We start from the raw sequence: 26935 nt of genomic DNA, 5'->3' as shown, positions 1-26935 counted from the left end.
TACTTCCCTGTGATGTCATCAGTTACCATGTGTTTGCACTCTAAATAGAGTATTGTAATTTCTGTAAACATATCAAACATATTTTTAGAACTCTTTGGGGGCTTGATCCAGAGCCAGCAAAAACCAAGGGGCAGACAGTGACCAGCTTCAACAGGCCTTGGGCAATCAGAAGACTGAATTTCTAGAGTTAACAAATGAAAACATCAGCATACAGCAGGCAGAGATACCACACAGACCACTCTGAAAATAGGAAAGACTTGCACTGCCTGAAAACTCCATGCCTGAAAAGACAACGTACGTAGCAAGGTAACATACTTCTTGTAGCAACTGTTGTGCAATTGTTGTGGATGCTGTATCATTCAGATACATGTACCAGCATAGTAATCTCACTAACTATATTATTTTGATTGACTCAAATTGCCTAAGTGGCATGCAGACTAAATACACACACCAAACCTTTAATAAGAAACAGATTTGTATAAAACTTTCTCTCGACTGCAAGCTGAGCCTGTGTATCCCAGAATGTAGCCTTTATGAGAAATCTTATTCCACACCATAGTTACTTTTAAAATTGGAAAATTGTGATATGTTTCTTGCCAGCCACTGTCTTGACTGTGAAGTCTGGGCTTGATCCTGCCAAACACTTCTCTTAGGTGAAGTGTTTAGAACTATAGTGGCCTCACTGACATGAATGTTATATTCTGAGAGACATAACCTATTCCTCCCATTGATATGATTTTTTCTTCCAGTTCCCAGAATTACCTGTGGCAATCTTTCAATTTCAACTTTATTTAGTCTGTCATTTCAGAAAAAATTTCTGTTGCCCTATCTGTTCCTCTTTGTACTTTTCCCCCAAATACAAGCAACACTAGCAGATAGTCACAAAGTGTTTTTTCCTTGCTAAAGAATACTTTTATTATTGCATGTATTCTCTTCTGGAGCTGAAGAGTTTTGCAGAAAAGCAGAATCTGTAAAATCAAAATAAATTCTTTCACTGCCTTTAGGCACATTGTGTGTCTAGCTGGCCTTGTAATAAATCAGCAGCACAACAGGTTATTGCTGGTGGAATCTGCATGGTTGCTCAGGAGAGAGATAGAGAGAGATACAGTCTTCATAGTCAATAGAAAGATGATCAGATAAATGGCATCCCAGAGGTGCCTACCTGACACATCTACTTCAGGGTTAGATGAACCTCATCTTCAGAGTCTAAATCAGGCAGAGTCCTCTCAATATCTCATTTCCTCAAATGAGATACAGTGTGAGATGCAGTGGAGCCACACTACTCCTGACTCAGAAAAGCATTTAAATTACTTCCTAGCCAAGATAAGCTACCTATGGTTCACAGACAACAAACCCTTACATTCTAAAAAACTTTTAAGACATGGATGAGAAGAAAATGAGGGAGGATAACGTGGCTAAACAACACATATGAAAGCTTGGCAGTCTGAGCTTGTCCATTTTTACTGCACAAAAAAAAATTCTTTTTTTCTATTATAACTGCTGAAACTTTAATGACAATTTCCATAGATATTGTTGGCTTTCCTTGCTTGGCAGCTCAATTGTAAAGCTCTTCTTCACCTTGTAACAACAAACATTTGCTGTTCATCTCTTGAACTGCAAATGAATGACAAGGTACTGCTGCTCTCACTTTCCTAGGAACACATATGCAGAGGGTCAACTGTGTTCAAACAGGCATGGGAAAGGCACAATGGCTTAATCACAGAATCTGTCAGATGTCTATAAAGCTTGGATTTGGGTTGAGGAGTTACAATGTTAGATTTGGTAAATATGGACAATTATACGGCATTAAAATAAAGCCAATACCTGACTGAAAGAATCAACCGTCATCATCATCCTGAGATAAGACTGTGAAGGTCTTGTTGAGGGATTTAGTCAGAGAAAGAAAAATCTCAGGCATATTTTATACACAGTAGGAACTGCTGAGAACAAAACATTTTGATGATCTCATTGTCCAAAATAAGGCGCAGAAGACTCCCATTATTTTCCTTTTCATTTTTGTTAAATATATGAATGCCCATGGAAACACTGTTCAGTTATTCACTCATAAAGTATTAGTGTAGCTCAGGTACAGTACATATAGTGAACATTGTATTCACAACAGCACCTCGAAATTGCAGAGGAAACAAGCCTTGGTCGAATAAATTGAATGTGAAAACTGTGGTAGCTCTCACTGACATTTAATATAATCTATTTACTTGCGAATGCATTGACAGTAATTGTATCCTGACATGCATATGCACACCATATCCTGACAAAAGCAAACATGAGTAGGTATTAGGTATTAAAATGAGACCAGTGACAAAATGTGAAAATCTATTTCTCATTCAGAAGTTTTAAGAGAGACTTTTAAGATGAAGGAACAGAAATAAGAATTCATATCATTTAAAAAACTTACTACGTGGTGCACTTTTGGGAAGTGTGGGAGTGGAAGAACAGAAAAGCAATCATCTGATCAACAGCTGCAATCTATGTTAAGAGCCTCAATGAAACCTATATTAAATTGAAATATTAGAGAGCTTTTTAAACACAAAAAATTTTCCCTGTGTTTTTTTGGATAGCCTGTTTGTCTGGCAACTGTGCCTGTGCATATGATTCAATATTTACCAGTGACCATGAATTCGTATTTCAGCAATACATAGCAAAAAATATTGTCTAGCTGGTACTAATGCAATAGCTATAATGCCCCTGATTATATTCTTCTTACAACATCTGATAACATTTGAGAAGGGATGATTTGCTTACAAGTGGATTCTTTTCCCTTTCTTTCTAGAAATACAAAAATTGTACACAAAGGAAAAGCCAAGTCAGTAAGAATGGATACAGCTTGAGAGATTTGATCCATAGGTTTGTAGAAAAAAAAATCAACAAAAATGGAGGGCTTTTTTTTCACTCCACAGGGTTTAGCTTTAACTTAGCAATGTAAAGATCTATTGTTCTTCTATGAATAAACAAGTAATGTCTTTTTGACACAACTTTCATCCCCAACTCACAAAACTACTTGTCAAAATCTTCACGTTTTCCTTTTTTCCCCTATAGATATCATCTTCATAATAAAAAGATCGCGGTTTAAAGAAGGGAAGTATATGAAATATAGGGCCATTTTTCTCTACCCTTCAAAAAAACAAAATAAAAAGAAACTGTCTCAGCTGTCAGAAACATCTCCTCACTTTTCTGTAGACTATTCTATCCTTTCCAGAGGCTAAAACAGCATGATTTTTTTTCCCATAATCAACGGACTTTGAGGAAGCGGCAGAAGACTCTGCTAAATTTCCATTTGCAGGGTCTTCCTCTCCCACACCTCATTTCTCTCCTTATTTTATTTTATAGGCCAGCAAACCCAACACTCATCATCAGATCTCAACTCCTGATGGTCCTACAGAGGAACCTTTGGCAGGTCTGGTGGGAAGGGAAGGAGAATTTGGGGGTAGCAGAGATGTGTTCATCAAGCAGTCTGTTGTCTCAAAGAAAGATGCTGACCTGGGATGTGTGGTCAAACTGAACATAATGTAGCTGAGTGCAAGCATAAGTCTGGGACTTGGTATTTATCGTGTTACCAGGCTTCAGAATCATATATATTCAAGTGTTTAACTAATTTACACAGCAAGGTCTTGGTGTATGAGGCTGTAAGTGTAGCTTACAAGTTTTAAGGCAACAAAATGCTCCCTTATTAGAATTAAAATGGCTTATCTGATTATCTGTCTAACAACAGAGCTTGTTAATAACTGCAAACAAGCTAACTTTCATGAACTGCACTAGACCAGCAATTCTTGTATGACATTAAATTTAATCATAGAATCATTCTGGTTGGAAGAGACCCTTAAGATCATTGACTCCAACCATAACCTAACTCTAGCACTAAAACATGTCCCTAAGAACCTCATCTACATGTCTTTTAAACATCTCCAGGGATCGTGACTCAACCACTTCCCTGGGCAGCCTGTTCCAATGCTTCACAACCCTTCCCATGAATAAATTTTTCCTGATATCCAACCTGAACCTTCCCTGGTGCAACTTGAAGCCACTTCCTCTTGTCCTATCGCTTGCTACTTGAGAGAAGAGACCAACCTCCTCCATGCTACAACCTCCTTTCAGGTAGTTGTAGACAGCGACAAGGTCTCCCCTCCGCCTCCTTTTCTCCAGGCCAAACAGCCCCAGTTTTCTTAGTCACTCCTCATAAAACTTGTGCTCCAGATCCCTCACCAGCTTCGTTGCCCTAATGTAGGGGCCCTTCAGCATACTCAAAATTGGTACCATTTTGAAGTATACCCATCATATTACAAAATGAACAGCAATCATGTATTTGTAGGCCTTGAACACAGGAACGTCTTCCTAAACTCAATAGTGAATTTGATACAGGGTCAGTGTGCTGGAGTTGTCACCCTGTCTTGTCTGGACCTGTAGTATGATTGCTGGCAAGTTTTAACCATTTACTGTGCTTCTGTCTCACACATCAGTGGCTCCAAAAAGCTGTAAGAATTTTGCAAGGCTATTCAGACTTGCAGAGTGAATTTGATTTTTATTACAAAATTATAGAGAAAGAATGTCATAATATTGATACAGCCACAATACCACCATGATTAGGTGTAATACCACCATTTAGGCATAATATCTAAACATCTGGGGATAAAAAGAAGCATTTACAACCAGTTCATAGAGATTTGGCAAAATAACTCCCTTTGTAAGGCAAAGTCATTTGTGAATCAAAATTTGTGACAGAGATACTGAAGAGTCATGCATGTTTCCTTTTGTGTTTACAACTCACCTATCCACCACGACTTCAATTCTTAACTACAATTCCCTCTCCACCTGGATAGTTTACCTGTCCATCAAGATCACAACCATTTTCTATAAGTAAATGCTGGCAGTAGTCGATTTATACTGCATATATACCTGGATGCTTCTGGAAAGCACTTTTGATATGCAGCACAGGTTAGTAAATTCCCTTAAAAAAATTACTAGTCACATCTGCAGTTTGAACATTTCTTTCTAAACGACAAACCAAGGCCAAGCAAGACAAAGAATCTGCTGATACACACATGTCACTCCAAGAATTCTCCTGACAAAGTTCCCACACCCAATTTAATTACTTCCCTACTGTAAAAACACTTTCCATCTGCATTTATTGTAATAGTTTCAAATCCAAAACCAACAGACTATAAAGCTAGCTAAATAAATGAATGATATTGGCCTTAGGTCCCAAGCCAGGAGCTATTCTGTAAGGCTGTGTGTCTCCAGCATTCATTTTTATGCTGATGTTTCATTTTATGTGCAATGTTTTCACTTAAGCCTTGTTTAGAGAAGAGTTACCTTGCTCCAGGCTTTAGAGCTCTATGTGCCTCATGGTGCCTGCTAGCACCACTCCAGCCAAAGGTCTGTCAGAGATTTCCCAGCAAGACCAGAGTCACATCGCAAATCGAGATCTGACCAAAAAATCCAGCTTCAGGCTGTATATGTAGCATTGCACGTGCTCAGGCCAGGAACATTAATCTCAACTGTATCTGATAATTCCACAAACTGCGGCCACAGAGCTTGAGAAGTATTTTAGGTTGAAAATGCACCTCACAAAAATGAAACTACCAGATTTAGCGTCCAGATTGACTGTTTGAAACATGGGTTCCTTTTTGCGCCTGGGAGAAAAAAGTAACCTATTCCTCAGACTTGGTGTTTAACTTGGAATTTAACTACAGCTCATAAGAAATTTCCTGATGTGCAGAGGTAACGATAGTACACCTTATTTTAGGTCCTCAGGTTTGTTGCAGTATCATTGTCTGATGAAATTACATCAGACTATGGACTTCATAATTTTTAAAGACTTGAGATATAACAGTCTCACTTGGACAAACAAGACACTTCAAAATATGCACGTGCACAACGGTTTTGCTAAACTGGAATTCTCCATGCCATCAAAGTACTTCGAAAGAGTTTAACCTTTATAATAAATTTTAATCTAAAGCAGCAGCACAGCAGATATATTTTTCATTTAGAAGTTATTAAACAAGGACCGAAGGGCAAAACATGGCTCCAATGAAGTCCAGGGCAAAACTGCTACTGACTTCACTGAAACCATATTTGGACATTGCATTTTGTATTCCCTTACATAGAATCCATTCTTATCAAACTAAATGAAAGGATCTATTGTATTAATAAGTGACATGAGCTAATCAAAGAAATTCCAATGGTGCACAGCTCAAGTCACAGATATCATATTGGCCTTGGTTATTACAGAGACCCCCAGAGGATCCTGCTGCAACAGTGGTACAGAGACATAGTTAAGGATGGGATTTTGGGGCAAACCTTGAATTACTTCACTTTTCTGAGTTTTAATCACAACATTAGAGTGATGTCAGGTTTGGTTTGTGGCTCTCTCCTCACAATTAAAGCTTTTGAATTTTTGTGAAACTGAAATTGGTCTTTCAAACAGAAGCAAGACAAAGATAGAAAAAAAAAGCATGGCAAACTACCAAAAACTGAAGAAAGTCATCTACCGTAGCTCAACAGCTTACCAATCAACAGGAAGGCGCATGCTTAATGAAATACCTAAAACAATTACTACTTCACCTGCTCAAAATTGTATGTACAAGTACATACATGTGCAAAATATGGAAGTTAAATCCATTTTTCCATGTTCATGAAATTAGCAAAGATTGTGTTTGAAAAGCTTTTTTTTAAAAGAATGTATGGCCTCTTCCCAATGTAGGAACACAGTGGCTGTTTTTCATAAGTAAAAACAAAGACATATTAATAAAGGTGAGCTTTCCCAAATAAAGACTGAACTGCCCGTACTGCAAATAGGCTGTATTATCAGTAAACATCAAGACACAGGTATGCAGAAGAGCAATAAATGAAGTGAGAACTGATTACATAGATTTCCCTACACTATTTAAGAGGATTATTCTTCTTTTAAACTGTGGATGAAAATTCAGCATTATGGCAGAATCTAAGCTCCACAACCTAAATGCTAGCTTGCATCTTTACCTGGGAAAAGGGGAAAAAAAACCCCTTCCAGAGTTAAAACCAGGAAAAATGACCCAACCATTTGTACTTTGCAAAACAGGACTGTCGCGCACTGATGCTACGTGAGTTCACAGCGCAGCGGCACCTCGTGCCCCAACACTGCCCTGCGGTCAGTGGGCATGTTCCTCCGGTACCATACCTGGGGTTCTGTGGCTCTGAACCATCTGACTCTGTACACGGTTTCTTTACCTGCAAAAGCAAAGGAGCATTGGTTACTCTCACTTGAAAAACAACTTCCTCGCTCACGGTTCACCCACTTTACAGCGCTTAAAGTAGATCCGAGCTCAGCTCACCATGATCTCTATAAAACTTCCCGCATTTTACAGCAGCAGTATGCAGTACTAAACAGTGTGTTTCATTATTATCCCGTGAATAGCTGCCAACTGCACTTCCCCAGGCCCCATTAGCATGTAAAATGTTCGGCTAAAATAGCTTGGGAGTAGTCTAACTAGGAACAAAGAAACCAAAGAGCCAGGTTCCCCACTTGGAAACGAGAAAGCCATAGTGTTCTCAGCTTGGTTTAAAACTGTTTCCCCAATTGATACTGCTTCTGTTTCCTGCTAAAGCTCACAATAATAAACACCAGATTCTGGGGCAAAGCGCAGCGTTAGCTAAATAATTCACATGTTAACTTTCATTTTGTGAATCTGCTAACTGTATGTTAACTCTATTTTCGTAATGCATCGAAGAACACACACACCATTTCCACACATATTTGCAATACACAACCACATAAAAGGTATTTCAACTTCCATATTAATCTCTGCAATACATTGCTGTTAGCTAATTAAGGGCAAAAAAATCCATGACTTTCAAATAAAAATAGAAAACTATCCTCTTGCAGCCTAGGTGTCTCCTTGGGATCTTCAGGATTTCCTGCAAAAATTTAATTGTACCTTCTGGTAATCTAAATTACTTGTACTTTCAGCAGAGAAAGAAACATTTTTCTCACTTGTGTGCTAATGCAGAATCCAGGGCTGTGTGGGAGGTTTCAGAACTCCATTTTTAAAGCCACCTAGAAACATCGTCGGCACTTATACTCACTTGATGAGACTGACACAATACAAAGAACATTCCCATTACAATCAGCAAGTATTCAATGACAGTTTTGAGGAATACCTTGCACCAAGAGATTCTTCTATACTTCTTTGTTACTTTAAAAGCATTTCAGGGAAAAAAATTGTGGCTGTGACTTACTTCTATTGAAGTGATTGGCAAAATACTCACCAACTCCAACAGAAAAAAAGATTAGGCCAATGTTACGTGTTTCCCCTAAATATCTCAACTGCATGCCATGCAACATCACTCATAGATGTCTGAGTACAAGCCTGGTTCTATATGTGGTAATTTTTAGTCTTCATTTGTGTTCTAGATACTGAAAAAACAATATGGCTGCATACATGGTTATTCATAGAAATCGGTATTCAGTAGCAATAATGAAAATTTCCCCATGACAGTAACTTAAAACTGTCTTTATTATTTTAACAAGTGTTATCTAAACACTAAAAAAGTAGCAAACACAAAGGATCGTCTCAATATTATGTTTTGCTTGGTTTTTTACTACAAAACTTTTTTCAACCTATCCAATTACTCAGTTTCATCACCACTCATCTTCCTCCTCTTGGATTGTTTCCTCACTCTTCCTACTGTGCTACTCCATGGACTTGGTAGACGCAGTCTATCACGGAGACGTGATGGTGCAGCAGCTTAGGATGAGAGACAGTGAAGGCTCATGTAAACCCACAACTCACAGGCACTGTCTCATAAATATTCAGGTGCAAACATCTTTGCTATAGTTTTATGTTCACGAAATTGTTATTAAAGTAACATTAGATCTGAAATACAGTAAAATACTTGAAATATAAGCACATGATCAAGTAGTCCAGAGGAAGGCTACAAAGTTGGTGAAGGGTTTGGAGAGGAAGCCATATGAGGAGCGGCTAAAGTCACTTGGTTTGTTCAGCCTGGAGAAGAGGAGACTGAGGGGAGACCTCATCATGGTCTACAGCTTCCTCAGAAGGGGAGAAGGAGGGGCAGGCGCTGAACGCTTCTCTTTGGTGACCAATGACAGAACCCGAGGGAATGGCAGGAAGATGTGCCAGGGGAGGTTTAGGTTGGACATTAGGAAAAGGTTCTTCATCCAGAGGGTGGTGGAGCACTGGCACAGGCTCCCCAGGGAGGTGTCACGGCCCCAAGCCTGACAGTGTTCAAGAAGAGACTGGACAACACCCTCAGACACATGGTGTGAACTGTGGGGTTGTCATATGCAGGGACAGAAGTTGGACTCAATGATCCTTGTGGGTCCCTTCCAACTTAGGACATCCTGTGATCCTAGAATTCTATGATTCTATGAGTACCAAGAAAAAAGCCTGCAATGTGCATTAATACACAAGCAACATAAATATTTATTCAAATTAGTGTACTGTGAGTCAACATCACAGGCAACTGTTCAAAAAATAAATTAAAAATCATTCAATGACACTGAAATTGAAACAGCCCTTCCTTGAAGCAGAGGAAGTGTGTACTTTCAGCAGCAGATTGTCTCAACTGTGTTACTGAGGGACTTGGTTAGAAAAAGAATATTTTCATTTTATACAGAAAATATAATTTAAAATAATTAAAAATATAATGTATTTAGAACTATAAAATAGAATTAGAAATTATAAAATATAATAACATAGCATAATTAAAATTAATTAAATATATAAATGCATCTAATTTATTTAAAACCTAGTAAAGTTCCCTTTTCTTTGTCCCTTTAGCATATACTCCCTTCCAGGCTATTTTTGCTGTCTCCTTGTTGTTTAAATTTACTGGCATTTATATATTCCTTTCCAATTCCTTTGCCATTCATGTCATTGCCACCAGTAGCAATGTCTGTCACATTTGCAGTGGGGCTCAGATCTCACTCTCCAGGTCAGGAAAGTTCAATCAGTGACTTCAACCAGTTGCTGGAGAGTCTGACAATCACCCAGCACATCCCAACTCCCTGATTTTGCAAAGTGATGGCAGGTCCTTTGGTGGGCAATTACCACAGAAGCCCAAAGACAATTCAAACATACACTAATGCTATCCAAGGACTTTTAACATACACAATATGTTAAGAGCCCCAGTTTTCCAGAGCAGGGATGAGAAGTGCTTTTTTTCTCAGTTAAGTAATAGCTGGGTACTCACAGATGAGTTGTCCTACCCCTGCTCACACTACTACTGCATCTTGCTTTGACCAACATTACCAAGTAATGGAATTAAATGACTGTAAGATTATGCTTTGTGGACAACGAAATGGACAACGACAACAACAACAACAAAAAAAAGGCAAATTTTGGAATATCTTAAAAGGAAGTAGCAGAAAAGCCACGGACCAATTGTATCAAAAAGACTCACCTTTTGTGAGATGGAACAAGCTTGAGGAAAATAAAAAAGGTATTATGTATTCAAGAATATTGTAATCAAAACAAAATATTTTAAAAAATAAGAATATTTCAGGTTTTCAGCTTGGTATATAAATGACACAGTTAGTCTATGACCATTCTGTGAGAAAATGTGGAGCATACGCACACATTATGGACTTGTCTTTTCCTCCAAGGCTACAGGTAAACTTCATTGTGTATCTTTAGGGTCTGTCTCCAAGAAAAAAGATTTAATAAATAAAAAGGTTATTTCTTAAAGGAGGAACAGGCATGTGATTTTCTTTCAAGCGGTCATATGGAATGAACACTGTTGCTCTTTAGGGCTACTCAAGTAGCAAAACACATTTTGTTATTCATAAAATTATGCCACACTTGAAGGTGAACAGAAAATCACTGTGAAAACTTTTGATCAAAGACTAAATATTATTTCCCTTTTCTTCAGCTACGCTGTTTTTCCTCTTAATCTGCCTTGCTGACTGTTTTCAAAATAATTAACTTTCACTAACACCACATTTATTTACATTCTCATGTGTTAAATGCTATAAAAAGAACATTTTTCTTTACTCTTCTGTTTACCTTTTTTTTCTTCTCTCTGTTTACACAGGTTTTCTCATAATTTTAGTTACATGCATGTTGAGAATCTTTCACAAGAGTGGTAAGATACCCGTTTCACTTGGTTTTGAATTTTGCCCAGCTGCATTGAAATCTCCTACCCTGGCTGCCTACCACAAAGTGTTTGAAACCTTTCAGTTAAAAATCCTTAAATCCAAATTTTTGCGAAAACATGCCATTGTGTTCATATTTTAAAAGTCACGCCACTATGCTGCTGAGTGGCTTTAGTGCCTGCAAGTTTGGAGGCAGAATCCCAAAAGTGGTAACGGGGAGAGTCCAAGGTGCACCATTCCTATGCGGAATGCTGCCCAAATTCCTTTCAGTTTATAAGCTTCCAAAAAGCCCTGTTTCCACATCATTAGTGGACTCCTGTGGTAGTCTGGCTCCTGAATTTTAGAAGACCCTGTCTGCATTGAATACTCTCCATCTCAACGGTGCTGGCACTGAGTAACACTCAGGATTGTTTCTCCTGAGTGCCAGGAGTCCTCGTGGCATCACAAAAGCACCTGACCTAGAGAAGCTGTCCTTCCTTGCTCTGTCAGTCCCATCTCCCACCCTGCAGGTACCCAGGCAGCATCCTGAAACAGAAAAACCCTGTAGACTCCAATACCGGGCAGAACAGGCAAAAAACAGGAACAGGGAGAGGAAATGGAAACAGGGAGGCTAAAGGAGAATGAGATCTGCAGGAGGCAAAATTAGAGGAGGGCAGAAGCCAGGTGAAAAAAACGTGGCAGATATAGCGGTGTGGACAGTGGAAAAGTATGGGGGCTGCCTGGGACAGGACGGCACAGCACAGTTTGGTCTCCTTTCCTCTAATTAGATTTGGGACTAGCACCATAAACACAAGCCTGAGAATTCATCAAATACCCCTGCAACGCACTAGTAAAGCCTTTAGCGACCAGTCTGCCCAGAATAACAGGCTAGTTCTGCTACACCAGCTGCACTGCAGGCCTAATTAATAGTCCAAGCTGGGAAACTATACTTTGAACTTAAAAGATGGTGTACAAATGTTATGTCTATCCCGAAAAATAACACTCTAATTTGACTCAAATTGCAGAAAAAAACAGTCAGTGCAATTTCTGCCTTCATATCTGCCCTGGTTTGGCAGATTTCAAATAGCAACAGTGTATAAGTATCAGATACTGTGAAAGAGAAATGCATTTATTAAACTCTGAAGCTCTTAATTTCACGTGTATGAGAAATATTTACACTGTGAACAATTTTATACTAAGTATGGACTTCGGATGCTTCATGTTTAACAAATATAGGCTGAGGAACATAACAAGAAAAATCTAACTACACATGCACTTGAAAAAGGAGCTATCTCCTGGAAAGCCTGGCATGGCATGTAATAAGAGCTGCACCATAATGCTTAAGAGACTGAATTTCCACAGGCCATATTAATTCTGGCATTTCCTTGGTTCTGATGTTTTCCTTTGCAACATTAACATCCTTTTAACATGGTTTTATTGGACCTCACTACACTAGATGTTAAACCATGAACTGCTCCATGAGCTGTTCTCGCACATATGCTCATGGTATTAAACTCATAATGCAACACAGGTGAGAAATCCCTTCTAACACAATAAGTACAGCTGAAAACTCTTGCAACATCACAGCAAATTATTCTGGCAATGAATCTGCTGAGCTCCTTCATCTACTGCATCAAACATGGCCTTGAGCATCCCTCCCAAATTGGCAGGTGTACAATCGGATTGAGTAGCCTTTGGGTTTGAAGGAAGCAGCTCTGCATGGTTGAACTATGGAAGCTCTAACATCAAGAAGAGAAGAATGAAGAAGGAAAAGTACTTTTTGCAGACCCAGACATCTCAAAGCACACGTATGTGCTTGCTCAGCCTGTGCTGATGCCATTTCTGATGGGTCTGGTGTGCGGGCAGAGCAAGCACGCTTCTACTCTCTGGATGCTTCTCCACAGCGAATCACCCTGGTGAAAGCTCATCAGCTTCTACTCATTGTGCAGGGAAAGGGACCATGCCTGTGGAATGGCCCCAAGAGAGGATGGGGCATTCAGAGGAACAGTTTGATGGAACCATGTGAGAAGAATATGGCTCAGGATGTTTGTGACACTGCTATAAGAATGAGTAGCAAAGAAAGTAGCTTCTCCTTCAAATATTTTTAGATGCTGACTTTGACACTGTTTACATATAGTTTTATAACCACCTTGACAACAAAATCCTTAGCACAGAGACTTAGCACAGTCTGTTCAATGCCTAGCATAACAAAGATTTCCTTTGCTACCATGACACCCTTCATCACTACCATAAAACAACTAATGACATTATCTTGACCTACAAAAACAGGGCAAAGGCTAGCTTTAAAATACAGTGGTGGGATTTAGTAACAAACTGTAGCCTGAGGTGGATTTATCATATCTCAGCAGATCTGAAACTAGTTCCAATTGCAATGGAAGAATGAGGAAAATCATGCTACAGGAAACAACTTAATTACAGAGTGAATTTAATTCACTCTTAAAGTAATATTTTTTAAAATTAAAGGCTATATGAGCTACTCCTCAGTAGTTTTCAGCTCATCTCCTAAACTAGGTTTAGCTGTTCAATAGTCTCTTCCATTTTCTTAGTAATGAAATTGTTATGCTCTCAACTAAAATTGACAACTCTAATCAACACAGATCAAGTTTTGACTATGCTGAACTTTTTTTTTTTAATCGAAGTGCGAATTATTTGAAAGGCTTGAGCATGGAAGCAAACTGATGAAGTTGACCTTTGTATCTTATGTAGCACAGTAGATGAGACTTCCTATTTGAAGCCAACAGATACGTTTCCATGTCTTTAAGAGGTGAGAGGAATAAGAACACTGTGGATATTGGATGGGAGCTTCAAATGTGTAGCACAGCGCAGGGCTGAGAGGAAGGGATGGGAACAGGGGAAGCCACCGCTGTTCCACCATTGCTTCTTTCTATTTTCCATGCAAACCTTTCCTAAGACAGACATGTTCCTGATGAAATGTCTCAATGCTACGCTCCTGTCACCCCCACCTCTCCCCAGACTAATAGAGTAGTAACTCTGGTCTGCAACACTATGTGGTGTACATCTAACTTGCAATTAAAAATAATCCAGAGGGGATACATCTAGTATCAAATACCTGTGGTTTAGGCTTTAAATCTATCTAGGCTTGTCACTGCAGGCTTCCTTTACATCTAACAGAAAGATATGGATGTACTTCAGCTGTCCTAGAGTAGTCACCTATTTCAGACAGAGAGGAATTATGCCAAGAGGAACTGTGAATGACAGTTGCTACTCTCCACTGACTGCTGAAGGGGATAGATAGGTAGTAGGGAAAACCTTAAGGAAAAGGAACAGCATTGCCAGGCACTGAGGGAGTGCCCACCAACCCCACACACGTTTCATTTATATCTTCCATTAAATCCTCTTTATCTGCGACACTGACTACAGCAATGAAGAGAGATGGCTCCTGCTAAATGTTCAAAAGCTTTAGAACCTCAGCTTCTTTGAACCGGTCATTGGCTCTAATAATTTTAAGAAGGAGCTATCACTTACAAAGCATATACTAATTTGCTAAATGCTTCCACTTTTTGAGATGACACTCTTCATCACTGCCACAGCGTTTGTATTTTCCACATAAACCTCTGCAGAGAGCAGTGGGGATGAACCTTCGAGGGGAACCAGGCAGAACCACAGACAGCCCAAGAGGCTGCAAAGCTGTGCTGTGTTTCCCCTAGGTCTTATTTCACCAAGCTGGGATGACAAGTAGTAACACCCCAGAGCCCTTGCTGGTGTGCACAGTACATAGAAAGTAAAGTAAATAGGTATTTAATCAATACAAATACATGTCTTTTTCAGACTTAGGAGATCATAATGATTGTTTCTTTCAGGACGACTGCACAGTCTTAATATTGAAACAAGCTACTTAAATCAGAAAGATGTATCCAATATAAAACTGTGATTCTACTAAAAAGTTTTACAGAAGGAGGTATCATTAAGATGTATTTAGAGCATAAATTGATAAAATCTGAGACAAACTTAACTCCTTGATTTTCTCATTCACAGGGGTCAAAACTTTCCTTCCTTGGTAATTTCTTACTAGTGGAAGGATTTCCTGTGTGTTTGTTTTTGCGACCTGATTAATGGGTTCACTAAGTTCAGAGCTTCTTTCAAGTCTTTTATACCTGCAAATATTTTAAAAACACATTTTAAATTGCTTTTGGCACAAGTGCCCTTTAAAAAATATCAGAGGGTGTGACGGTCAAGTCATAATTTAAGTAATTGCAACCTGTAAAGTACTATCTTCTACATTTTGAAATGCATTTATACATGCACTGTGGGAAAAAAATGGCATTCTTTTTTTCCTTTTTGTTTATTTGTGTTAGATGAAAGAAGGAAATATGCCTTCCCTTAACTGGTGGGGCAGGCAGGGCAAATGCCACACCACAATAGCACTTTTTGTTTCAGCCTGCAGTTACCTAATACCTCGGAGCTCACAGAACACTTTCCCCTGCCCGGCTTGGAGGATGGGCCATCAGGCTGGCTCCCTTCCCAGAAAGGAAAAAAGAAAGAAAAGGAGCCAGCTCCCCATTCAGCAGCTGCAAAGACAGGGAAGCTCCACCAGTCTGGAGCTGCGAGCTGCTCCTTTATTGTCCTAGTCAGATTCAGGAAGAAATGCTGAAGCACTAGCACTGTAAATATCTTGTTCTCTCTCACGCGGTCTTTTTCCCTCTTTCACTCCCTCTCTTTCTCTTTCTATTTAAAAAACACTAAAGACAACCCTCTGGCCTTTTTTTGCCTTTTCAAATCAGCAGCATGTGTCACTGCAGCTGAATCTGCAAGTATACCCTTGGTGCCTCCCTGGTATCTCCAAACTGGAAATCAGCTAGAAGATACTGTTCTTAATCTAGACATGGAAAAATACTTCCTGCTTTCACACCAGTTTTGGTCCCACGGTATTCCCCAGATTTGTTGTAATCACACCATTTTTATTAGTTTTAAGTGTTTTCTTTTCAAATCTCAGCATTCCCACATACCATTGATCTCCTTTCAGGAGAAAATCGTACTTAGATGCAGGAAAAGAGCCATGCTGTGCAATGCTTTCTGGATTTATTCTTGTGATTCCCTAGCTCCACAGAAAGATCATAAACAAACTAGGTGTACAAAAACTGTTTTGGAGTGATCATTTAATATTCAAAGGAATAGCAAGTCATCTCCTGTCATATGCATACGATTCAGTGCCACCTTAGAAAAAACCTGAACTTATTTTCTTTCTTCCCGCTTCTCAAAACTAACCAGGGCCAACAAACGCAAAGGAAAAAAAAATAAAAGTAAACTTTGAAGCTGAAATTTAACGCAGTGAAAGTCAGGAAGTTCAAAAGTTAATGCTCCTATGGCTTTGTTAACTTGGCCATGTTGCAAATACATCATGCAAATACTTCAAGCTATTTTGTTAAAGGCATATAGTACTGTGCCATAAAGCATAATAAAACATGCTGTTTTCTTTTCATGTGGAAACCATCTTGTATAAGCAACAATACAGCGTATTTCTACTTGTAATGCTGATTTCTCTACCACAAGCAAGTATCTTTGCCTCCAGGTGCCTCTCTGTTCTGAAGATGCTGGTGCCTCCTTGGGACCCAGTTTTCCCTGAGCTCACCCAAAAGCTTACATACTGACCTCCCCAGTAACAACGGACAACTTCTCTCTTTTGCCTCATCAGAAAATAATTTGTCTTTCCCTCTTAAGATCAAAGAACACTTGTCACAGCTTTTCCACCTCTCACTTAGAGGAAATGTAAACAAAAGGCCTTGCTGGTCATCTCCTTTTTGCTCTTCACTATACTGGTTTCTAGCTAGATGCATATTGATACCCAAGTGCAGTAAACAACATGATCACACGTCTGCCAAATACTCACCCTCACCACAGATGGTGAAACACCTATATGTAAAACATTCTGGTTTAGCAGAGAAGTCCTTTTTCTCTCCCTGTATTCTTTTTGTTTGTCTTCTGTATTTTTAACATAAGTATTGTTGTGTGCTAAGGTTAAGAGATCAGCCCCCAAAAATGTGTCTTACTCTTGGTTAACAATCTCCAGTTCCTTAGCTCCACTGAGAATTCATTCCCAGGTACTGGGTCAGCCTTGAGGAAGAAATGTCTACAATACCACGAGCTTTACCATCCTCTGTGTCTTGAAGAGTGTATACATCACCTGCATTCTTCATTCCAGAGCTAAAAGGACTTAAAAAACAAAGACTGTGGTTTTGAACTATATTCAAAAAGTTCAGGAAATGTCATTTAGTGGAAAAAAAGAAGAGACATCTGGTATGTCCACAATACCCTGACTTGACATGAGCTTTGTACTAATTAGTTTTTAAACACCAAAGTCTTCATAAAAGTCCTGCCATTAATAATGAATGAATACCTGACTCATATCATGGTCTGACGGAATGGGATGGAATAGTTGGGGAACATTGAAAGCATTGCATATAGATTCAGCTACATGACAAATTAGTTTATCACCCATCCAAAGAAAGTTCCTAGGTTGTAACCTGAACTATTAAATACAACATGGTAGACTCAAGGTCTTCCAAGCGTAGCCACTCATTCACCAGTGCCACTTTTGCTCAGGTACACTTTCAGCAACTTTTCTTCACTGTTGGTCTTATCTCAAGCATATATAGCTATAGCTATATGAGTCAGGTGAAATGGTAGATCCCTGCATTACCTGCAGTGCCTGACAGCACAACACATGCTGTATGACCAGTTCAGCCCATGCATGTCATACAGAAACAGAAGAAATGCTGATCCTTGTAGATGTCCTTCAGAAAAGGAGAAAAACTACTGCTGTACTGCAGCTTTTCGTTACAGTTTTCAGTATGTGCCTATTAAGAAAGATTCGACTCACTTCCGTGTCTTCTGGATCCATCTTCCTCTCTTGGGAGAGATGACTGTATTCAGTGGACAGTGTCGTATATGACACAGAGTACCAAATAGACAAGAAAATTTAACTAACCATTACTCACAGATCAAAGATCATCTGACTTATTTATTACAGCAATTCAGTTCTACATCCTGACCTGAATTCATACTGCATATGCTCTAAAATGTCAGCTTCAATTAAAGGATCTTGCAACTGGCCATTGGGTAGTTTTCCTGTGATCGGAAAGGGGAGGCTTGACTGTAGGTGCAGCAAGGATCACTCCACACCATTGGCTTCTCCAGCTCTAGTTGAACTCCAGTGTGTTTGACAAGAAAAAAAGTAAAATTCCTGCTCTAAATGTTGTCAGGACAATTTTGCCCTTTCTGACTAAAATAATCAACAGTTCTTGATTATAAGTCATTGTTCACTGCTCTTCTTCACAACCCTGAAAGGCAGGAGTACCTCCATGTGGAGTACATGTGCTGAGATCTGGGACTAACTGCAACAACTGCAGAAGATGACCCAGTCCCACCCAGGCCTGCATGGGCTTCCACTGGTGCCTTCGCCTTGCTTCAACAGCAGTGAGGATAACAGCAAGGGCTCACTCAGGCCATGTTCTATTCAGTCCTTTAGCAAAAGGCATTCCCTAAGCTTAAGATTTGTCAAGCTTGGGACAAGCCTACAAAGATTTAAGCTTAAGTCTAAAAAGGAGCATAGTGGTTAGGCCTGTTACCTTCAACAAAACGATCCAGGATAAAGAAGGTAAGTATGTGAACATGCTTTTGTGGGATGCGGGGTTCAATTAATGCCAGAAAGCAACAGGTGGACAGAGCAAGAAGACAGGTTGCAGGGAGGATGAACGAGGTAATATGAGCAGGTAATATGACCATGATTTTAGCTCCGCACCTGCCTACCCATTATCAGCTGGAAGAGTCCTGTAGGCATTGTGGAAGATGGGAATTAGATGGAGACCATGTTAAAACAGTATTAAAATACAATTAAAAAAAATATAAAAAAGAAACACACCCCCCCCCGCAAGACCCCCTATGGTAGTAGATCAAAGATATTAATCCATAAAAATCTGACTTTTCAACAGCTAATATCTCTGAATCTGAACACAAACAAATAATTTCATCTATGAAAACAGCCCAAGCTGAAGGCATCATCTAATTGTACAACACTAGTATTTTTTATATAATGCTCTAAGGCTACTCCAGTGAAAACTACCTACTTAAAATGTATACAAATGCCTACATTACAAAGCATGTTCAAAACTGAGAAAAAAAGTGGAACTCGAAGAAGGTAATAAAAAATTGCACATCGCATTCCACCTTGAAAATTACTGAGTAAATCGCCTGTACATTTACAGTGAACAGCTGTCCTTTTTCTTCAGTTTTATACATTTCTGTTCTTCCTCATTACTGAAGCTAATTTGTTTAGCATTGTAGCAATAATTTCTAGCAGCTGTTGTAACATTAATAAACTACATCAGATAACCAAAAACTTTGGCAACCTACTTCTATTAAAGCAAGGATGCAAAAAATTCTTTGTAGCACAAACTACTTTGCCGGTCAAAATAAAATAATCAGCTCTTCATGGCCCATATGCTGTCTAACTCATGAAAAAATAATTTGTCAGAGGAAAGATGACACACAATGTTGCAGTATAAACTCTCACAAACAAGTTAATATAATCTAAAGATCTATTCACATGCATTTGTATCGTCATGCAACCAAATATAGTTTGTTTTTGGTTAGTTTAGTTTTCAGTGCCTCTAGAACACTTCAATAAAAGTGAAGAAAATGCTGCTATGAAATGATTAATTTTTTTAAAGGGTATAAAAAAAGAATAATACGCTATCAGAGGCAAACCACAGATAAAATACTTTCTAATAAATGCGTAGGAAACTATAATACATGGAGTGTACATGTAGTTACTATATGCTAGTAAGCAGCAGAGAAGCAAATTGCTATTTAGTGATACTGCTTTTTATCAACATGATTTGCATCTAATTATTCAAATATTAATGAACACGTAAACTCCAGGAACATTTACAGCACAACATCCATTAATAATCCTATTAATATCATAGTGTTAAAATGTCATCCAGGGAGACAAAAGGATAAATGATTAATTTTATCTACACACAGGGATGCAACATATGTTTGCTTGTAGACTATAACAACAGCCACAATTAGAAAGCACATTAAAATATTTAACTTTTTTTTTCATTTGCTTTATGCTATAGTTCTTAACACTAGCCAGAATAGCTGTATTTACAGTACAAAGTATGTAAATAAATCTCAAACCATCATCTAATGATATATTTTTCATTATTAGTCAATAGGGACAACTTCAGAGGCAGTATAGCTGTTAAAATGCCACAAGAAAGAGCCACTTGATAGATCATATTTCAGCTCACATATAAGTCAATTTTGCCTCTTTTTTTCAGGTTTGAAAATTTGACTGGTTTATCCCCGTATACTACTTTAATATATCCAAATAATTTTTCAGACTTATTAATGCTGTTGTCCTAAAATATATAATTTTAAAATATTTTAAAGTATGTTTTACTTTTACTAAGCGTTCTATAAAGAAAATAGTTGAACTAGCTTTCCAGAAGCAATTAATTAACTGGTTGGGTGGGGTTTTTTCCAAATTCATACCATTTTGTTTATATTTGCAGTCCTCCAGTAAATTATTTAACCAAGAAGCAATTACTTGGAATAAGAAGTTTGTCCAATATATTTTGGATGGCTTTAGACACACATCTCAAGCATTAAATAAAAACTCTCTTTTGTTTAGGAAAATATAACAACCAAGATTCTCTAAACTCTGAAAGCATTCAAAACAAAAATAAAAACAGACAGCTTCATGGTGAAGGATGAATTTCATCTACCAAGGTCAGCAGTCAGAAAGAACAATGAAGTATATTGCAACGCATCTGCAATCCTTTCCTCGGCAAGAGTCTGTGCATTCCCTCGTTTCAGACAAACAAGCAAATGTCCTTTTTCTCTGGCTTTAATGTCCCAAGTCTCCTGCATCTTTCTGCCCCCCTCTCTCCCTCCTCTCCTGTCTCCCCAACCTGATCCTGGAATGCTTTGGCCACGAGGTTAAGAAAGATTCCCCCATTTATCACAACTTGTCAAGCACAACAGGGTCACAGTCCCAGCCCCAGTCCTACCGCTTCACTAATCCAGCCTCGGCACAGGCATGAAACTTCAAAGATTTTTTGCCACAGGCAAAAATTAGTCCTTATTTGCTTTAAAATCCAAGTATCAATCAAGTTAAACTGTGCTTCAGTGGAGCTAACATTCTGAACGTTCAGAGAAACGTGTACATTTGGTTCTTAGATGTGTCTCTTAATTGAATGCAGAACTCACCTGGCATAGCAGTACAAATACTTTAAGTACAGCAAAAATCTAATAATAAGATAACTCATTTAATCCAGGAGAAAACTCTTGATAAACAGCACTGTTCAAACATGCATTCAAACACAGAAAAATATGTTTTTGTGCAAGTGTGCACAAATAAATATATATATAATACTTCCAGAATCTCTGTTTATGTGAAATCACTTTAGATTATCTCACTCTCTAAAGGTTTTATAATCAGTTATACCAGATGATCAGCCACTATTATATCATTGTAAAGCTCAGTTAATGACTTTCAAATATTCCTGAAACTAATTCTGAAGAACAATTACAGCTTTACGATGAGAACACACAGAGAACTTTGCTTCCATATTTAGGAAGCAAGTCTTCAATTAATTCCAGTTAAAGTAATTAGTGAATTCTACTATTTTGGAACACTGTATGCCACTTTCTGCTCAATCCAATGCAAATAATATAATAATTGTGCTTTTAAAATCAATACAGGTTCTTCAATATATATTTTTAACAGCATCCTTTTGGGGCTAAAATTGGATTAATTTTAAAATTAACTTTTAAAAAAACTTCACATTTTCTTCAGATCTTTACTTATAATTGAATACTGTTTACTCCTGTATTAATTCAGGCAACGATTAAATATTGCATAGAATAGGGAAATAAATCACATAGATAACATAATATTATTTTTCCTGTTAAGCTATTACAGAAATATATTTTTTTCCAGCACTATAGTTGAAAATAGAGTTCATAAAATCTAAAAAGTATGTAAGTAGCATATTAACTAGTGTTAAATTTCGGAAACTGCTCACATACTTTTTATAAATAAATATAATACAGCCATGCTCTCCTTTTATTTAAAAATACTTAAATGCTATCTTAAAATTTTAATTCCTTGTAAATAACATGTGCTAAATAAATTTTACAATTCAAAGTGCTACTTATTTCCTATATTCTGCCAAAGTAAATGTAACTTCACTAAAATTTAAGTGTAGCTACTAGCAAAGAAAACAACAGAAAACAAAAGATTAAAAGGACAGGTAAACATGCAAATGAGACAGAGAGTATGAAATGGGGTTTTTCACGTGCTTCCTCTGTTTTAAAGTATATTCAGACATTTTATCAGACCACAATCTGTTTAAGTTTAGAAAATAACCTTGACTTCTAATTTCTGTAACAGATGAATGAGCCTCCCTGTATGCGCACTCTAACATGTGCATACATGATCACACAAGCAGATATTTCCCCAAAGCCGAATTTGAGGTTTTTTGCTTGATATTATCCACATTCACACAAGTTTGATGCTACTTGATTTGCTGAACCACTTAACAAGCTATACTAAGCACTTCAATAACTCTAAAATTATCTTGGAAAAAAGCTTTGGCAAGAACTGGATTTTAAATTCGGGAATTTAAAATACCACCTGCTTTATACACCTTTTTCGAATTTACATTTGATTTACTTTCGAAGAAATTACCATGGCAGAAAAGATAGTGAGACATTTAAAAGCTGTTTAGCTGAAATATACTTCAGAAAACAGTGAACAGTCCATGAAAAGAAATGTGTAACTGGATCCTGCTGCTTGCTGCTCACCAGACCCCGGGCACAAAATCGAAGAACTCATTGTCTGTAATGATTTATCATCCCATCCTTCCGAACAGGTTCCCTACACATCGCAGTTCCCTATAGCAGTAAACGGCTGTTTACAGCTGCACCAAGCGGGGTTGCTCTTTCTTCCCCCAGACTTTGCTTGCTGCACTAGGATAATAAAACAGCACGCCCGGGGTAAATGTCTCCCGAGTTTCCCTGAAGGAAGCGGAGATTTAAGATGCAGTTATCATCATTACGCCGGCTCCCGCCGTGTCCCTCTGAATGCAGCAGCACCGCCGGCTCGCCTGCGATGCCGACTGCAAGGTAGAGAAAACCATTTGGCTACAACAGCAGCAAACATGCACGGGCTCCCCGAAGAAGTCAGGTTTTAGTCAGAATTTATTCTCAAAATACGGTCTGTGCAATTGCAAGATGCATTAAACAGTTTGAAAGAAATTCACAATGAAGTAAGACTCAAATACAAACAGTGACAACCTACAGAGAAAGCCAAAGCGAATTTTGAGGGGGTAGGACTGATGCTTTAGCATAATTACACTTTGGCATTATTTGTTCCAAACTAATGTCTAATCAACTTTGAAATGGATTAAATGGACACAAATGAAGTATTAGTAAATTAAGTTCACTTTATTTGTATCTGCAATTTTTGTAATTTAGAGCTAATTAATTTGAACTCAATTTATGTCTAGACACCTGTCTCAGCATTCTGGCCTTTAAGTGTCTCTTACAATAATGTATCGAATAACACACCAACAAACTGCTCACAAATTTGACAAAATGTGACATTCACAGCATATTACAGAATGACATATTTTATTTCTTAAAGCACTTAACAAGTAACCTCCTGTCTCAAGAAAAACCTGCTCCTGAAAGACCGTGACGGATTTAGTCCTATGACCCATCTAAACTCTAGAGTCACTGTGAACAAATGCATCATTTCAAAAACAAGTTTGAAACTGCTACTACAGAAATGGAAACAAAATCTCCTTTTCAGAATAGAATCTGACTGTGCAATTAATACCTACTTACATTTCCCACTTTATCACTAAATGACTTTTGCATCAATATTGCAAATTAAAATCCAACATAGCCTTACCTCAGTTGTCTCTGAAGAACAGAAACGAATTCTCCAAATGTGCAATGTCAGTTTCGAGGACAAAAAAAAGGGACTGTTATATTTTGCACTTGTTAACTTCCACTGTACAGCAGCTAAGGTGTGCAGACAAATTTTCAGGACCAAAAAACCTGAGCACTGGTCAGCTAAGATTTTTTACACTCTGAGATACTGAAGACACTTTGTTCTTCCTTGAACTGTCACACTGAGCCTAGCACAGTTCGGCTACTTAACTAAGAGGAGATCTCTATAGTAAACAAGCTTGGCTCTGTCCAATGGCTTTCCACACCCTTCTGTTTATAGTAAGATGACTTGCATTCAGAGGTCACCCCATCAACAGCTCCTGTCTTTCAGTGGGTATCTAATGTGCTGCATTTATCCCAAGGCTCTTTTAATGAAACCACCTTCCTGGTCCCTGCTCGCCTGCTGTCGCTATGACACATCTGCTCCTTATTGTGCAAAGTCCTATTAAGTGTTAAAATATACAGAAAAGACATACCTGGGCTTAAACTCTGCGAGTAATATGGATTTTTATGGGCATGAACCTTGTCTGTGAATTTTGAAAATAAAGTATTTTTAAAGATCAAAGAAAGAACTTTGCCAGCAACATTTATCTTGTGAATAAAAGACATTCAGGAGGAAGATGGATGCCATTGTTTGATCTGAACTTTAAAACTTTTACAAATACTCTCCCAAAGGATAATGTGTGTGCCTGTGCCAGATAATATTTACTTGAATATGTTAACATGCTGGAAACAAGAGATGAGGAGTGTCCTCGAGCTCTGCTGCAAAATGACACAGAGCCAAGAAAAACAAGGGTCAAGTGCCAAGACCCCAATGGAAACACCAAGTCAATTCTAGGCGGAAAGTATATATGAAATTGGTGGCTCTTACAAAACACAGTAAATACGCGGCAGTGGACAGACTCCTAGCTCTCATTTTTTATGTATATAATGTGCTACTGGTTACAAGGGTTTGCGATCCAACTGGAAATTGTTATTTTCTTCATACAGCATTGCAAAACAAAAGGACAAAGTCCAACCTTACTTTACTGCAAATCACTCATCAGACATATCTAAATTAACTATCGTAAAATGGGAACAAGAACATGGCGTTTAGCATTTTTCTTCCCAAGCCCAAAGTCTCATAAAAATAAGAACTGAGAACTGTTTGTAAATTTCTACTGATACTTTTTTCCTCACTTCTCAGCCATCAGGCAGCACTAGGAAGTTCAGACTTGCTTCACGTGGAGACATGAAACTGAAGATGGCACTCTCTCCCCATGCAAACACAAACTTGACTACTGCTCAGAAATGCTCTTTGAGTGAGTGTTACACCTGCAGCACATTTTCGGCACCAGTTTTTGTCACCACCACAGCATCAAAATGACAGATAGCAGCTTGGCTCTGTTAAAGCTAGTAAAACATGATTGATGAACTGGGCTAGAAAGCCATGTCAGTTCAGATTAGGATATTTGTGCCATCATCGACAGGTCTCACACTTTATTATTAGAATGGAGTGTCAGGACTGCAAGGGCCACTAATAAATACATCCATCCAGGTTCCCTGATGCCTTTTTTGGTACTTCAGCCTATTTACAAAGTTTAAGTACTAAAGATTTTTCATATGAAATCTCGCTTAATTTTGATAAAATATGTGTGCTTGGGAATACAATATACTTCCTTAAACAGGTGCCTGTCAGCTGCTATTATCTCATGCACTGAAATCCGAGTAATCCTCATTTTACTGCATTATGTGGCATAATAAAGGCCCACCTCTTTGACAATGAAAACCCACTGGAGCATATATAAAGTACTGGGGAGAGCATAATCAGCTTTCAGATGTTGTTTTTGACATTAGCATTGGGCATAACCTCATTCTTAACTGCTGAAACAACTAATAACGTCAGATGTGGAAGGTTGCTAATGCAAGATTACTTGCAAGCAAATATTTTTTTCACCACTGAGAAAAGGGAAACAAAGGAAAAAGCTACCATGGAAAATGCTGCCAAGGTAAGACTGAAAGCCGTGGGACATACACAAACTGTGAGCTCTAAGGCTCAAATTTCTAGATACTGCTCAATTAACTGCAGAGAGTCTTCAGAGTAGCAGATGAGGAACAAAATTTTTCTCTTCTTCTACCAGGCATGAGGCAGAGGAAAACCAACCTGGTTTTAGACTCCAAAAGCAGTTCAGGAGCACAGCATCACCTCCTTTGCACACCTCTGTTCGCAGGACGTCTTCACTCGGTGGCTTCAAAGCAGAGCAGACTCATCTGCCACCCCCGCCACCACTTCACGTCTGTCCTCCCATCTTCTGCCGCTGACTAACTCATCTCTGCTCATCAGAATGCAAGGACCAAAGAAACCACCATCAGCTTTCTGCCTTTTCCCAGTAAAACGAGATGGTTTTATAGTTTCTAAGACCTGGATACCAAGAGGCGACATACACTCCCATACACTTTTAAAGGTGTTCATCACATAGTGGCGCTAAAAAAGTTCTACAGCATATTTCCATGCACATGGCAGTAGTGTCAAGAGATGATCAGAGAAAATGATTACATCACCAGCACAAGCTCCTTTCTCAGTCTGACAGAGGAAACCACTGTCCTAGCATCCCTGTGACTGATGAACTGCTCTGTTTGCAAATTGAGATTACCAAGGTGGTTTCCTATGGACACATAAATCAGAAGTTTCTTCATGCCCATTATTTTCACTACTGTCCTAAGGACACAAATGCGACAGAAAGTAAATTAAGAATTGTACTCATTTGAGAAAATATGAAAGCATGAAATGTTAAATATTGTTAATTTCTCAATTAGTTCTGCAACCAAAAGTGTTTAGGGCCACAGCAGTGAAAATTA

General features: G+C 38.4%; 1 protein-coding gene across 11 annotated transcripts in view; it reads right to left on the bottom strand.

Annotated features, from left to right (window-relative positions):
• Nucleotides 1–26935, bottom strand: part of EYA4 (EYA transcriptional coactivator and phosphatase 4) — a 160061-nt gene that overhangs the window by 68612 nt on the left and 64514 nt on the right. For 10 of the 11 annotated variants that reach the window (XM_065631771.1, XM_065631768.1, XM_065631774.1 and 7 more), the window contains one exon: nucleotides 7175–7224. The exons of the other annotated variant lie outside the window; for it this stretch is intronic. In XM_065631771.1, coding sequence (XP_065487843.1) covers nucleotides 7175–7224 — 50 coding nt within the window. The remainder of the gene's footprint in view (nucleotides 1–7174; nucleotides 7225–26935) is intronic. 11 annotated transcript variants of the gene reach the window in all.

This window comes from Caloenas nicobarica, chromosome 3, assembly GCF_036013445.1.
Source record: "Caloenas nicobarica isolate bCalNic1 chromosome 3, bCalNic1.hap1, whole genome shotgun sequence".
Taxonomy (NCBI): domain Eukaryota; kingdom Metazoa; phylum Chordata; class Aves; order Columbiformes; family Columbidae; genus Caloenas; species Caloenas nicobarica.
Note: the sequence above shows the minus strand (reverse complement) of the source record. Positions and strands in the feature narration are given on the sequence as shown.